Source organism: Opisthocomus hoazin, chromosome 20 (assembly GCF_030867145.1).
Source record: "Opisthocomus hoazin isolate bOpiHoa1 chromosome 20, bOpiHoa1.hap1, whole genome shotgun sequence".
In the NCBI taxonomy this organism is placed as follows: Eukaryota; Metazoa; Chordata; class Aves; order Opisthocomiformes; family Opisthocomidae; genus Opisthocomus; species Opisthocomus hoazin.
Window position 1 is genome coordinate 16,538,512 of NC_134433.1, and position 15,934 is coordinate 16,554,445.

General features: G+C 38.8%; 1 protein-coding gene across 8 annotated transcripts in view; it reads right to left on the reverse strand.

The window, feature by feature from the left end:
• Positions 1 to 15,934, reverse strand: part of LYRM9 (LYR motif containing 9) — a 41,052-nt gene that overhangs the window by 2,409 nt on the left and 22,709 nt on the right. For all 8 annotated transcript variants that reach the window (XM_075440088.1, XM_075440092.1, XM_075440093.1 and 5 more), the window contains one exon: positions 661 to 801. In XM_075440088.1, the coding sequence (XP_075296203.1) occupies positions 661 to 801 (141 nt within the window). The remainder of the gene's footprint in view (positions 1 to 660; positions 802 to 15,934) is intronic.

Consider the following 15,934-nt stretch of genomic DNA (forward strand, 5'->3'; position numbering starts at 1 on the left):
TCAAAGCAAGGATCACTTGTCAATCTCAGAGAAAATATTTAATGCAAATAAACTGCTGATCTGAAAAAGGAAAAATACACATTGCAGCACCTGGCTGTGCTATCTCCACAAGACTTCTCAAATGTAATTTCATATCAGGTATTTCACTCCTTTCATGCACCATGAGCAAAAAAACCCAGAGAACTTCAGTTCAGGGCAATTGAAATTGTCCGGGACGTTAGAACTAGCAAGACACAGGACAACAGGTATGATCAAAAGCATGAAATTACTTCCTCATGAACAATTAGATGAGATTTACCCAGCCATGGGGGTTGGGGGTGGGATATATATGTATAAATGACTGACAAGAAACCAGTAAGTTTCACCGTAAAAGATGTGTTTAGGGGAGTAAGGAATGATTGTTCACTCTCTCGACCAACACAAGAATTAGAGACAAAAGCCAAGCAAAACAGGTTTCAGATTCAAAGCAAACAAAAAGAAATGCTTCTTTACATACTCCCAGCACAACCCTTCAAATCCACTAATGTTTCACACTTGCAGAAAAATAATTTTGTAAGTGCCACGAGTTTTTAAAAAGTTGGTCCAAACTCTAAGGAGAGAAAACCAAAACCAAACCCACAACAGTGAATTCCACTAACAGAAAAGAAATCTGTTTCTCACCTGCCTGACTGCATGCCTGTAATGCTGACGAATGTTCTCTTCTGGAAGTTGCTTACAGCACCGAAGCAGGTAACGATATAATTGCAAAGAGTTCTGAACTAACTCAGCATTCGGCAGTGGGGCCATTATTGAGCTTTTTAGCTGTTGAAAATAAGAACCACAAACCAAAATATCTAATTAATTTTATTTAAAAAAAACACAGAAACATAAGCATAATTTTACAACAATGAAAATAGGGCTGGCAAATTAAGGTTTAGCAGCATAACTTCAAGAAGCTTTAGAAGAGAACACAATATGTAATGAATAAGAACTTGCTTAGTTTATGGACAGATGGGGGTCAGTTGTCACTGATCAAGCTATTAAAATATAAAAGTGTGGATCTCACACAAGAAGATCACTTTATGATGGTAATATTAAAGTGTATTGCAATATTAATTTTTTTCTAGTTTAAAAAAAGACCCACAGTGTAAGCTGGCACTGGTACACAAAACAGTACCGCAGAGCCCAGGGAGTTATCTACTTGACAAGGCATGATTCTTAGATTCGTTCAAGCTTCCAGTACTTTCCCTGAGCATGCGTAAGAGTCCGTCCACATGGTGACACTGGAGAATGGGGACACTCATAATTGCTACAAGTAGTGTTGGAATTCAACACCATTTCTTAGTATTGTCATTCTCTCATGAGTATCTTGTGAACTGGCCTATGGATGTCAGGCTTTAACTTGAAATAACATGTATAAATATAGGGGAAGACAGGCAAAAATATCAATAGCTTTGAAATTTTCCTTTTTTTTTGTAACAGCAATAGGAAAAGAACAAATCTAACAAGTTTCACCTCCATAACTATACTTACATGTTGTAACAATAAGTCCATCCAAGCTATATAAAATGCTGATCGAATACTGTAAATGCCTTGTCACTTAACAGATGGTTACCATCTGCAGAGAACTAAATTAACATTTGGAAAAAAGCACTTTTACATCATTACTTTTAAGAATACAGATAATAAATAAGTAACTGAATAATGAAGTAGGTGTATGGCTTCATTTTAGCACACTTGATGATACTTACTCATCATTTGCAATTTTTTTTTTCCTTTTTCTTTAGTAATTTAAGTTGTTCAGCCAAATTTATTTCAGAATAGAACACCACAGCTATCGCATGCCGGGGCCGTATATTTGCACAGACTAGCTCTTCTTGCCATGGGCAAAATCTCCTCACCATGATCTATAAAATGTCCATCATAATGGGATACGCACTACTGTAAACTGGGGTTTTTTCCTGTTCATTACTGAAAGATTAGGTGAAATCTATGCTATATTGATTTTCTGAATTTAACTATCTTTTGTCAAAAGTAATATCGCGTAAAATGAGAGACCACTGTTCCTGTGTCAGAGCTTCTTGTCTACAGGAAACGTGTGAGAAAGCCTTGCAATCTTAGCCTTATTATCTGTATTGGAATTGTGCCCGTACTCTTCAGTCATGGATTTGGGCTCTGTCATGGTAGGTACTATATATACATAAATATCTAATGAAAAAGTTTCTGCCACGAAGAATTGACAAGGCAGACTAATGACAAGTCATAAGATGAGGCAGCGCGAGGTAGATGAGCCAAACAGGTGGGACGGGAATGGGGAGGAGGTGACAGTAATACGAGCCTGTTTTTGTGCAGACTAATAAGCACACAATATAGCTCACCACCTGCTTAGCTGATATCAACAGGCAAGTTTTATAACACTATTTTTTAAGGACTTGCAGAAACCTAGTGAGTCACAGCTGATGGGTGTTATGGAAGCCCCTAAGCAAGGCTCTGACGACACTTCAGAAGAAAAAGCTTTTCTAGCCTCCAAGGCAAAAATATGACTGTCTTAGTAACCCTGTTCAGGACTATCTCATGAGCTGATGACATAAATTATCAAACTAATTCTAAGATATGCAATAGGCTTAATAGGCATAAACCTTTGAAGAACAAATGTCAGGATCCCTTTCCTGCTTATTTATACTGACATTTTGCCTTACATCTGAAATAGGTTCTGTGTAGCTCATTTGTGACTTTATTCAAAATCTCTTTAGCAACTTTTTCAATTAGCAAAGCCCTTTCCCCAAAGTATTAGAGTATATAGACTTATGACAAATGGTACCCCAAAACAAATGCTGATCACAGTGACTAACTCCCTGGTGAAAAATACCCATAAAAGTTACAAAAAAAAATCCCAATTTGACATTCATTACCAATATGCCCCATTTTTTGTGATTGCAACGAGCTGCAGGATCCATATATTGTATTGCTTACCCCAATTTGTTATCAATGCTATAAAAAACCCTAAACAACCAAACAAAGGCTGCTGGACCCTAAGCTCTGTAAACACCACTACAACGGCAGTGATGACTTCTCATTGGAGCTAATACAACACAGCTTGTTGGAGCAGCTACCAACACAACAGTCAGCTTGGTCAATTCCTTAATTAATCATACGTTAATGACTATCTATTCAGGGGATCTTGGAACAGAAAAAGTAGACAAAGGCCATTGCCAAGATAGATAAATGGGTGATATCTATGTCAAACACGGCAATTGGAAATCCTGCTGGTTTGTACTGTGCTGGCAGTGTCCCATCTGGTACAAGAAGGGCTAATACATATCACAAAGACAAAAGGTGGGTCACATTTAACATTTAAGATAACAACTTTGATTTGGTTGTTATTACTGAAGCCTGGAATAAAGATCTCAAGGACTGAAATGGTGTAACATATTTAGGAAAGATTCCACAGACAAAATACAAAAAAGTAGAATTTTCAATTTTAGTTACAGGTAAAAGCAGTGGATGATGATGACTGCTGTAAATTTTCAAACACCTCTTTCTCTCAGAACAGTTGAGTGTGATATCATGAAGTCTTGAGGACAAGAAAATCTTCTTTAGTTTGTTCCCGGATTCTGGCATCTTAACTTCTACCCTCTGCCAGTTATCCAGCCCTCCCACAATTGCTATGCCATAACAGAAGTAAATCTGTACAGACCTCTGACAGGTCAGTGATGTGCCAGTAAAGCTCCTCACCCCGAGGAGTCCTGTCTTTCCCTAGTACCTACAACTGACCAGTGCTTTGCTGCACTTTGAGCTTCATGGGGTGTGTCTGCTTTTAAGTACTTGATACGTTCTATCAGTAAAATACAAGAGGTGAGCTAAGACTTCACAAGGATCCCTCCCGAAAAATCAGTCACAGCCAAAATATGGTTTCCATTAGCTTTCACAAACAATTAGAAAACCATTCTTCCATCACGAGGGCAATAAGTTGGCTCTATACTGCTGCTGCAATCTCTTCATTCTGCTTGTTCTGTTTTTTCATATTTAATAAAAGCCATTCAGCCTCACACACTACAGGAACTGGATACTTTCCAAAAAAACCAAACATATGTAGGGCATAAAGATGCTAGAAAAATTTAGAAATATAGACAAAGACCTGACTTTTCAAAAGAGCTTCAGTCTGACTAGTCCAACTGCTAGCTTACTTTCCAAGCACACAAGATGTGCTAATTATGGCTTTACCTAAAAAGTTCAGCTTAAAATACATCAGAATACCCCCAGGCTTCAAAATGTTAATGTCTTGTTTTCTTCCAATCTCTTTTTCCTCTAAAATGTCATTTTCTCTTGCAATAAAACCTATGCTGGGCATCAGCTCCATGCATTTTCTGGTATGGATACATTTCACTTTGGCATTTGAGTACAGTAGGTGATTATACTGTCTATAGTCAGCAGAGAGATTCCTGCATTCCCCTTCCAACCAACAGAAAAATAAGCAACTCCAAAATGTGACTCAAATAATATACAGACTGAATTACTCCCTGCCCTTCTCTCCATTGAAGAAGGAAGGAGTAGCAAAACAAGAATTGTAATACAGATCCTGCAGTTACAAGCCGAAATTAGGTAGGATGATTCCAAGTTTGTGTCCTGTTCCGAAAACAGAAATATAATCATAGAATGGTTTGGGTTGGACGGGACTTTTAAAGATCATCTAGTCCAACCCCCTTACCACAGGCAGGGACATCTTTCAGCAGATCAGGTTGCTCAAAGCCCCATCTGATGGGGCTTTGAACACATCCAGTGGTGGGGCAATAGTATATAATATAACATCAACTAACATAAAATGTAATAAAAGAGTTTGTTTCAGAGTGGCTCTCAGTTTTGTTTTGGCATACTGGACACCTCATAGTATAACACTCCACCTGACTTCCCAAGTGTTGAAGGCCTCAACAGGTACCTCACGCAGGTAGATGCACATGTTATTTTTCTTACTGCCACACAGGGTTCGTTACTGGGGCTTCTCTGCCAGCAGAGCGAGCGGAGGGTCTATTTCCAGCATACACCTTTCACCCCACCCTTGATATCACTCTCAGCACTAACTTCCTTCCTTGACTTACCTTCTAGAGTTGGGAACCCAAATGGGCTTTCAAAACAGACTCTGGTACCCTCCTTCAGCTTATTCCTAGCACTCAGCTCCGCAACATCTCTGTATACCCCTACTACGTGTCAGTAAGAACACAAATTAAAAGTCATCTTGTTTTGCTATGCAAATGCCTTTGCTTTTCCTTTCCTTTCCTGCTTAAGATTTTTAGTTTCCCCTGGTCGTTTCTCCCCTACTATTTAAATCAAACTTTCAGCATTCAACTGGTATTACCTTTTCAATTATTTTGGGGTTGCCAAGTTACATCATACTTTTAAAGAAATATTTCCTATGCAAACATCATGCTAAATCCCTTCCTTCAGTCCTCCTGTGGCATTTAATACTGCAGGTGACAAAACAAAACAATACACATAAACTGAGTAATATTCCCGACACATGCTGCTAGTTCAAGGGATTCTGTCACGACAACACCCAATTTATAGAAGCACGTTGTCAATGTTTGTCTTTTTCAGAGGAACTGGGATGTAACGATTTTTTTTTTTGATCAATATCTAGATTTACTTTTCTTTCATAAGAAGTTAAACAATACAGTAACATACATGTGGTCATTTTTCGGTAGCCTTGAATTTTTTATCATATGAAATTACATAGGGGAAGCAAGGCCTTTTCAATAAAGTTTGGATGTCCTCTGTGTATCTAACTCAGTATTTATCTGTTTTATCAATACACCTAAACAAGAACTGCCTGAACAGATACAGCTATAAAAAGCAGGAAAATGAAAAACAGAAAGCAGCTAGAGGCATGCCAGAAATCAGAAAGATATGCCATATTAATGGCCCAGTGATTGCTGAGGTGCTTTATCTGTCAGCCATTCAAAGCCTGATTAATCAAGTCACTTTTCTAAAGAATAAAGCACCTTCTACAGTCTGATACAGAAAATTACTGAAGCTTAAGTTTTACTATTTAGAGGTGTTTCACCCACAGACATCTATCTAGCTTTTTAATGTATTTCTGAATCTTCTGTTACCACACCCTGAGTGTCTCCTGGTGTCTGATACAGACTCCAGAACAGGGCTCTGAGGCTGCAGACTGCTCTCACCAATGCAAATGAGGCACAGAAACGAACTGACTAGACCAGCTTCACACGGGATATCTTTGGCTCCAACCAATGTTTTCCTTTTCTCCTTCCTTCACTGGCAGTTGTACCTATTCTCCAACGGCGAAATTCAAGCTTTAGTACAGCTCGTTTTTTGTTTAGAACCCAAGTGGCTACATGTTGAGTGGGCAATTCACCTACAAGCATATCTGAAGCCATCCAACTTCTTTGCAGCCCATGACTCGGCACGGGGAGCAACGCTAACCTGGTCAGCAGAGGAAGAAAGCCTTCCACAAGTCACAGAAAGGGTCCACAGGGAAACAACTGTGCCTTGAAGGTGAATGCTTGAGACATGCTGCCCCACTGGACTAATGCAAAGGCTGGGCTTTCATAGTTACAATACAGTTAAACTAGATGCCACTCCCTGAATACTTGGCACTTTTATTCTTAAAATTGTCTAGTCTCCTGTGAGTACAGCATCTCAAAATACTGCAGCAGCCCAATGACCACAGGAAAAGTGGATATTTGAAACTAAGGGATGAACCCTATAAAAAACCCAGCTTAAATTCCTTTTGCCATTATCATAATTTTTTTTTTTTTACACTCTCCATACAGAAGAGCCATTTTTTTAATCTTTCACGTAATATGCACAAATGTAGATTAAAAACAAAAGGACAAAAATGGACCCATTCCATAATCCTGAGTGTAGACAGAGTTGGGATCTGGATACTATATCTCAAATTAAGCTTTCCTGAAATAAAATTTTAAAAGTGTATCTGTTAAACATCAAAATTCCCTTATTTAATGAAAAACATTTATGGAAAGAAAAAATTGCTACAGTAATAAGTTCTATTTCTTGAAAAGATAACCCACATACATGTTAAAGATAAGAGATGAAGAGCTTCATTTACATAAATGATAGGACATTAATCACTGATTGTGACTTACCAACACATAAGTAGTGCTACAGGTGAGCAGAATATACAGACCAGGTGTGCACTCAGATGTAAGCTAACCTTCACCCCACTATGCAGCAGATTAAAGTATGTCCTGGGTCTATACTCAACTCCCTCAACTTGACGCAGATCAGAACCTGGACTAGATGACCTCTAGGGGTCCCTTCCAACCCAAAACTTTCTATGATTCTATAGGATTCAACTTGGTACTTACACAGAACCTATGGGGATATAGTTTTTTATCATCCAGTATAGAAATCTAGAATATGCAGTTGTAAAAGAGTTGATCTGAACCTAAATTTAACTTTACACACAGGTTTTTTGGGGCTAGATCCTTAGCTAGTCAGAATTGGTATAGTTCCACTGACCCTAAGAACCCAACCCTGTATTTCATATATTCCCACTAAATACAGTGAAACATCCCAATTCAATGCAGATCCCAAAATATACTTTGGGACTAGATCCAATTTGTTGAGTTGTTTCTAGGCTTTGATGTGTAAACTCATCATATGTCATTGTGCTCTAACTAAACCTAAGTGGTGCAATAGATTTCCTGTCACAAAAGTAAAGAACCCTCATGTGTTGGGAATGTACAGGACAGCTTGCTTCAGCATAAAGAAACCAAGCTACGGGAGAGAGCAAGAAACCAGAGTCACATAAACAGGGAAGAATTAAACTGATCAATTGAACTGAAAATATTGTTTCACTATAAATAATTAAGAATTTTCCACTGCAGTAATTTTTCTTAGGAAAATTATGAGCTGTTCAATCCAAATTGTGTGACAAATACATTTACACTGATGAATTTCAGAAAAAAAAAACCCCAACACCTTCAACTACCCACAAATACTGGACTTTCTAATAGATTTGAAGATTGAAGTTTTCAGCAGGTCTAGTTATCAAACATACACTGTATGAGGCTCCCATACTGAAAGAAAACAAAAAAGATATCATGAGTTCTACCAGAGATTCATAGCTGCAAAATGCTACAAATTTTGTGACATGGGTAAGTTTCACAGGAAGTTTATAACCAAAGTTCTGTGTTTTCCTGAGCATGGACTTCAGTATTTGCAATATCATTTCGAGTGAAAACTTCACTGGAAATCTACCATAGCACATGGAAAACTCAATGGCTGTTTTGGTAAAATGGCTGTTTATAATCAAAAATAATCTTATGACCTGGCCCACTACTAAGATACTGAGGCACTATACTGTACAACTCAACAGTGAATAGATCCTGGAAAAAAGGTAAGGCTAAACTCTGCACTTGTACACACCACGACATTGGAGAATTTGCAGAGTTACTACTGATAATTTTCCCCTTACTTTGCACAAAAAGGACAATGAAACACAGTAAGAATCTGCACTATCGCCTTTTGTTCTAAACTCTCCCTTCCCTTGAATCCCACAAATGTTACCACTTTTAATCGGCCAAGAAAAAACCCTCGACCTCACAAAATCTGGCTACAATCCTGACTAATAATGTAAATCTCCTTCTGGTAACTTAAATATCATGCACAGCACAACAAACAAACTATCTAAACCAAGAACTGTTGAGTCAGAAATAAAATAATCTGCTAATTGTGCTTTTCTGGAATGGATGACTGTATAATGTCCTAATCAGAAGGCTGAAGTCACATTTGCATTTAGATAAAGCCCTGTTTAAAAAGAGACAAGTATAAAGGAAACACTGAGACTATTGTGACATCCCTCTGCATTGCACAATCATTTACATTCCTGATAATGATATTCAGATAGTGAAGCAAAGGCTGACCAAAGCCAATTAATCTGGCACTCCGCATTAGCAAGCCTGTCAAGTGACCCAGTGTACAGCTGAACCCATGATGACACTGATACAACACTATGCCACTACTCTCAGATTCCCCCACCCCCCGCTAGTGTGACTGTTTTTCAAGCAAATCCCTATGGTTCAACAGTTATAACAACTAGTCTGGAGGGATTGAGAGAGTTAAATGGGCACCAAAGCTGGGCTTCAGAGACTGGAAGTGTTAATTAAAGGACTGCAAGAGTTACCTGAGCTGCTGCTGTTTACAGGTTGGCTCCCCCTTCCCCCTCTCCTCCTGCAGCATACAGGCTGGAGATGTTTTCTTAGGACTTCAAAGTATTACATCCTTAGAAGTCTAACTCAGGAATCTATGATTCCCTATCCTAGGCAAACCTCATGATCTTTAATGTATTGATTTTACAGTATCCTAGTGAAGTAGCACAGCAGTAATATGTCCCTTCTTAAAAATGAGGAACCAAGACAGGCCCAGATTCTACTCTCTCACTTTGGCCACCCAACCGATATAAGGCTAGCCTGGAACACTCCCTGGACTCTAACTTCTTAAATACACTTACAACTTCTTGCAGCAGAGTGGCAAACCTTGCCTGTTTCAGGGAACTAACTGCCTTCTCTGGTTATTACACTGCAATGTATTTTCTTTATTCCCTAGCAGGTCACAGGAGAGTGACTAGGCCAGCTCTATGGGTTCTGCCGCCCTAGGCAAACCAGTAAATGTCCGTCCCGACCCAGTCACATTCACTCATAGAGCTACGGAATATTTTGCAGCCCTGGGCGATGGCCTGCCTTGCAGAGATACCCCTTCTCGTGTATGGGTGAGCACGTACAATGCTGAAGTCACTTTCTAACAAACACATCTCTGCAGCATGCTGGGCTTTTATTAAGATCTGCTGTTTTGATGTGATCACTTCTGACGAGCTGTGGCCTGTCATTGTCGTGGATTTTGTCCTTTCTAAATATGGCCTGTAAAGTCCTATTGCATGAATGATGCTAGCCAGTCTTGCGCTGTTCACGTCTATTTCTGTTCTCTGCTTTATGCTTTGCTTGATGTACAAGGCAGAGAAGCAGTGTCAAATGACAGTACAAGAGCAGCACATTCTAGGGACACAGTCCTGCAGTGTAAACTTCGCTTTACACAATATTAGTAGGGCATACGGGAAATTAAGAACTGGCTAAACGACAGAGCACAGCACACCTGGTAGCCTAGCCTGCTCAGCACACGAAATCTCCATATTTTCAGGCTCTGAGAAGCACAGTTTTCTTACAGATCAAACGTACATTATATTTCTTATTTGCACTCACTTTATGATCCCTTTACTGCTGATATAAAGCAACTAAGGCAACTGGAAACCAGACCTATAACGCATTTTTCTTAGGGTCTGAGTAAAAGCTTAAAAAAGTATTGTAAAGAAAATTGAATATAGATGTAATCAACAGGATTATAAAAAGGCACAAAAGCTCTGGGTTTTGGCCTTAAAAAGACATCAAATTCTTGTCACGATTAAGACCACTTATATAAATTAACCAAAGCCACAGTACAAATGTTTTATCTTACGCTCTTGTTTGGTATCACAAAGCAGAGACAGGTAATACACCAAACAGAAAATAAAGCATTGAGATTTTTGCAATCTAACACCAGTGAGGAAACACACTGCCCACACTGAGGCCAGATTACCCCGTTCTGGATAATTAATAAGCATGCTCAGACTAATTATAGTAGTATTCTTTGGAGCATGCTCACTAAATGTCAAATCCAGACAACAGCAGGGGATAGGAATCTCCTGGCTTTAGATGCAATTCAAAATTCCCTACTTACTCTTTTCTCCTGACAATGACTTCTCCCAGCTTAAAGAAAACTCTGAAAGGCACAGTCTCAAAAGAGTTTTATCTTTCTAGTTGTATACTGCTCAGTTCAACTGCTGTCAACGTGAATTTTGTTCTCAGTGGCCCAGTCTGTAAGTATCTACCTTTGAGATCATGCCCAAATATGAATTGAGCTATATCCTGGTGCCATAAGCTCTGAAACAAGACTGCCTGTTCATTCCTTCCTTTCTTGCAAATATTGTATCTTGAAATGTTCCAGTGCTTAGTTCCAGTTTAGCAATCATGGTTCTCCCTGCTACTTTATGAAAGTTAGTCTAATAACTTTCTGGCTGGGCTTATAGCACCTTCTACGCTTTTTGAATCTTCAGGTTTTTTAATAACTTCCAATTGGGCACCATATAAGCTACCACAAATTTTCTTAAAGGATGGATACCTGGTTAGCAGCATAAGGTATGAAAGCCCTTCTGAAGGGCACAAACATGCTGATTTTGATTAATGAAAACATTAATTCTATGAACTATGGGTGATGTAGGCATGGGAAGAAGCACCTTACAGCTAGTCCTCAAGAAACACTAAGTTTTACATAAGGTTTTGTCATGGCTGCTAACTCAATTCAGGAAGCACTGAAACTGATTAAAATTTATTTTACCTTTATGCTTTAACATAGGTTCATTTTGCTCATGCCATCCAACTTTCTAAATTTTATTTTTTTTTAAATGCAGGTTGGTAAAAGCACATAATTCAAACAAGCAGCTAGCACTCGGTACAGGAAGGGCTCTACTTAGGAAAGTAAAAGTACAAGAGTTCAATAGAAGGGCAAAGTCATGAGAAGGTAAAGAGTCAGGATTTCAAAAATCAAAAGCAGTCACTGTGACCCACACTCTTGACTAAAGATAATAAAAAACTTTTTTTTTTTAAACCAAGAATGCCTAGTGTATACCTCTTCACATTCATTTAGTGCCAACATCATATGCAGCCTACTAGGGCATAAAACCTGCAGTATAACAGGGCTTTCCAGTATGGCCTCTCATTTTACTGACCAACCACAGCACGTCCTTTCCAGTCCTGACCATCTACACATAATCCCCAGACTAATGACCATGGTACTTGTACAATGCCCTGGTATCTACAGTGCACCCTGTAATCGTCCTTCCCAATTTACATTATCCTTTACAGCAGCATCAAGAACAACTTGCTGCCTCATTATTTCAAATCCACACCTGCTGAAATTTGCATCCTCCAATCCTTTGCTCTCAATCCAAGCAATAATCTGAGCCAAAACCTTCCCTGGCAAAATCCTGTCTGTGGTGGAATTACACCGTGGATGAATTTGGCCCACCACATCTTGAACAAAATACATGCCTGTTCATGGCAGAAATGTTTATAACCAGCAGTATTATAGAACATTTAAGTCTAGGAGTCTTTAGCCTCTTAAGGGGGATTTTAACTTGCACAGTTCACTAATCAGGGATTGTCACCATACCAACAGCTAATCATGTGGGCAGATGCCCGCCATATCTTAGGAACATCTCCGAGGTCTTAAAGCCATATCTCAAGTTTTCCCTGAAAACTTTACTGTCATTCTCCATGGCTTAGCCTATCTCAAAGAGGCTTTGTTTCATAAGACAAACAAAGGAAAAGTCTGGCTAGCAACAAGCTTATTGCAAAGAGAGAGTTCCCAGTCCAGCAACTGATTTTTGAGAAAGGACCTTAATCCCTGCAATACCTCTGTTGGCTGCAGTGGGATGCCACAAGAGAGAGCTCCTCACAAAGCCAGCTGCGGTATGAGTCTTGCACATTCTCCACGCTTCGGACGGTGAAAGAGCTATACATCCCCCCTATTCTTTCAGGGATCATTCTCCTCTACATATTATAAGATACTGTTATTCTAGAAAGTTATAAGATGTTCTTTCAATGATGAAAAGAAAAATGTTGAAGGAACTCCATCATCCAGGAAATTGGTACCTGGCTCCAGAAAGGGCTACTTAACAATTTGACCTAATTAAAAGAGAGAAGTAATTAAAACTACAGCTGAGACAGTGATGACAAATGTTAGCTAGTGTAATGTTTTACACTGCAGGCCTACGCATTGTTTGAGCGCAGAAGAAAGGTGTTCTTGCCTATATTCGCTCAGTCCTTGTTGTTTCTCGCCTATTCTGATTTAACATAGGCTTCCAAAAGGAAAACAGAAGCTGTATGCTGGAAAAGGACACTTTTGTAAATTCCAAACAGGCTTTGAAAGCCTACTGATAGATCAGACCTCTAACCGCATCAACAGGCTAGCACAGCTCCATGGACTTGAACAAACCCGCAGTCATTCATAGTACAGGATCAGACCCCTCGGGAGCATAACTCTCCCTGCGGTGCTGAAAGGGCACCTGCGTACCCCAGCACACCCTGGGAGGAGGAAGGCTGTTTGTCATCTATTTTCATGGCAAAGTCATGGACATAATTTAGATGAGAATAGAAAGCATATATTGAGGGTTTCCATGTTAGTCATATGACTGCCCTCCTGGCCACCATCATCACCTTAATTTAAAAATTAACATCAGTCAAAGCAGTAAGATAAAAAAATAAATTTTTTTCAAAAAAATTCTTACAAATTTGAGAACTGCAGAGCTACCTACAATTTAAAGCCACTGCTGTCTGTTGCTTAGAACAGACAATCATCTCATGATTAGTAATTAACACTATTATACAGTGTTATAGACTATATTATTAGCAATATTGTACTGCACCTTTTCAAAGCAGAAGGTAATCTTATTTCTTTCCAACATGATACCATCTGAACCTAGAATCAGAATGTCAGCAGCAGGCTCACTCACACTTTGTCCCAGAATCTTGTAAACAGTTTAAGCAAGACAGAGTTTTATCCATCTTTCGCAGTCTGTCCCAGTAAATTCATCCATTGTTAAATAACTCTTACCACATACAGAACTCACAGAACTCACACCAAGTATAAAAGCAAACCAAATATCTTTAGCCCTACTTTAGCCAAAAAGACAAAGAAAGAAATTAAATAATATTGTTCATTTTACCCATAACACATCAATAGCAGAACCAAAAATAGATCCTGGATATCCTGTTGGCCAGGTTAAAAATCTTACAACTGGAACATGATTTCTTCATATTTCCACTTCCCCTCCTGCCTTTTGGATATTTTTGTCATGGAGCCAGAATGATAAACCAGTAAAACACACTATAGAAATCTGCAGGACATTTGTTTCCGAAGGTACAGAGCTTGCTTCTAATTGATTACACACAATGTAACAACTGTATCGAGTAACTCATTCATAGCTCTGGCTGACATGAAGTTATGGGAAGTTTATGCTTTATTGTCTATAGACTTCAGCTCAAGCCAAAACTCTGAGTGTCCAGCTCAGTTCTTGCTACAATAGATCAAAACTAACACACTGCACTTTGTTGAAAGCAAGTATTGGATTGCAATTTTGGCGCTTGGCACTATAGGTAAAAGCTTGCGTTTACCCTTGGCAAAGGCAGAGTTCAATGCAGAGATCCACTGCAATACACCAAGACACCAGTGCTTCAAATATCCCATTGCACTATGCCTAGACCGTGGATGCACAAGCAGAGACAACCCTAGCCTCTCAGATCTCTAAAAGGGAAGCTATCTGAGAAAAGAAATCGTCCTCCAGAAAATAAGGCAGCTCGTGCAAAGTCACACAATGAGTCAATAGCAGAGCCGCAAATAGAAACTGTATCTTCAGATTCTCAAACTACCGCCTCATACAAGGAATCATGAAATTGCTTACGTCTTACACAGATTCACAACAGCATCCCTAATGTCAAAAGCTATCCTCTGAACTTTTTGAACTTATGTCTTAATTCTTTTTGATCTATGTCAGCTAAATCAGGTTCAATATCATCTATCCACGAATTCTTATTAATGATTATTCTATCCTTCTGGTTTTGACTGAATAGCTCTGAAATGACCAAAAAAAAAAAAAAAAGAAAAAATCTTTTTTCTAAAGTACTTGAATGTTGATCCAGAATGCCACAGTATTCTTTTCCCTTTGAAGCAGACACCACATTTGTCAACACCCGTCTGAGCGAATCAATGTGGCAGGATAGCTGTTCTGACTGGCAAAAGCACTTGATGGAAATGGAGCTGCCTTAGGTTTCATCCACGATTCAGACTGGTTTACATTTTGTGAAACCTGAGGAAAAGGGGGTAAAGGCTTTGGCTCAATTGGAGTCACGTTGTTAACCTTCAGTGCTAATAATTAACTCACTTATGCTGAATTAATTTGATGTAATTATTGGTGATGGTGCAGACAGCGGCCCAGAGAAAGTTTGAGAGACAGGAGAAACAGAAATCTTAACAATACAAAATACCCCATAAATAGCATCTTTTTTTGCCAAAACGAGTCAAAGACACAAAATGAGTTCATTACAGTCATCTGGCTTCACTCAGCCCTCCAAATTACCCCAATACCCAGACAAATGGCTGTGAAATCCAGTAAGTGAACTAGAATTAAACCAAGCCCTGACAAATTTGACACGGCACGCAGCACAAGTGTCTTTCCCCAACCTATTATCTAAACAATACAGATTTAATAATATATTTAAGAGAGCCACTATGCTTTTCCCTTTAACTGAAGACATTAATTAAGAACATTTTCTTGTTGTAGTGTTGTCAGTTGGGTGGTTTTTTGATGAATAATCTAGAGAATGCTTATAGAGTCTTTTCATTTGATCTGCAGTTTTTATCTAGTATTTTCAGACTTACTCAGTTCAAAACAAACCCCGACTATAAAATAAACACCTATCTTTCTCCTTCCTCATTTAATATTTCTGTGAATTGCTTTGAAAAAGTATAACAGAAATGCATTCTTTGCTATGAAAATACACATATTTTACTAAGGTATTTTAGCACATGAGAAAATTTAAAAAAAGTAATTGGAGGAAAAAAAATTCAGATGTGATCGTCTTAAGTTTTGGGAAGTAGCTTAAACTGAAAATGAAAAATAGGAAATTCTACGCAAACTGATGTTTTAAGTATTATCACCAGCATCTCTACAAGACACTCCACCTTCCCCCTCCACCCCTCAAGGAAGCACACCTAGACTGCTGTTCCACTTCTGTTCACAGTCTAGGCAGTTGCCACAGACAAGGGATGCATTTACCAAATAAAAATCTCAAGGCAGAATACCATGTATTGCAGGCAAGCCAAC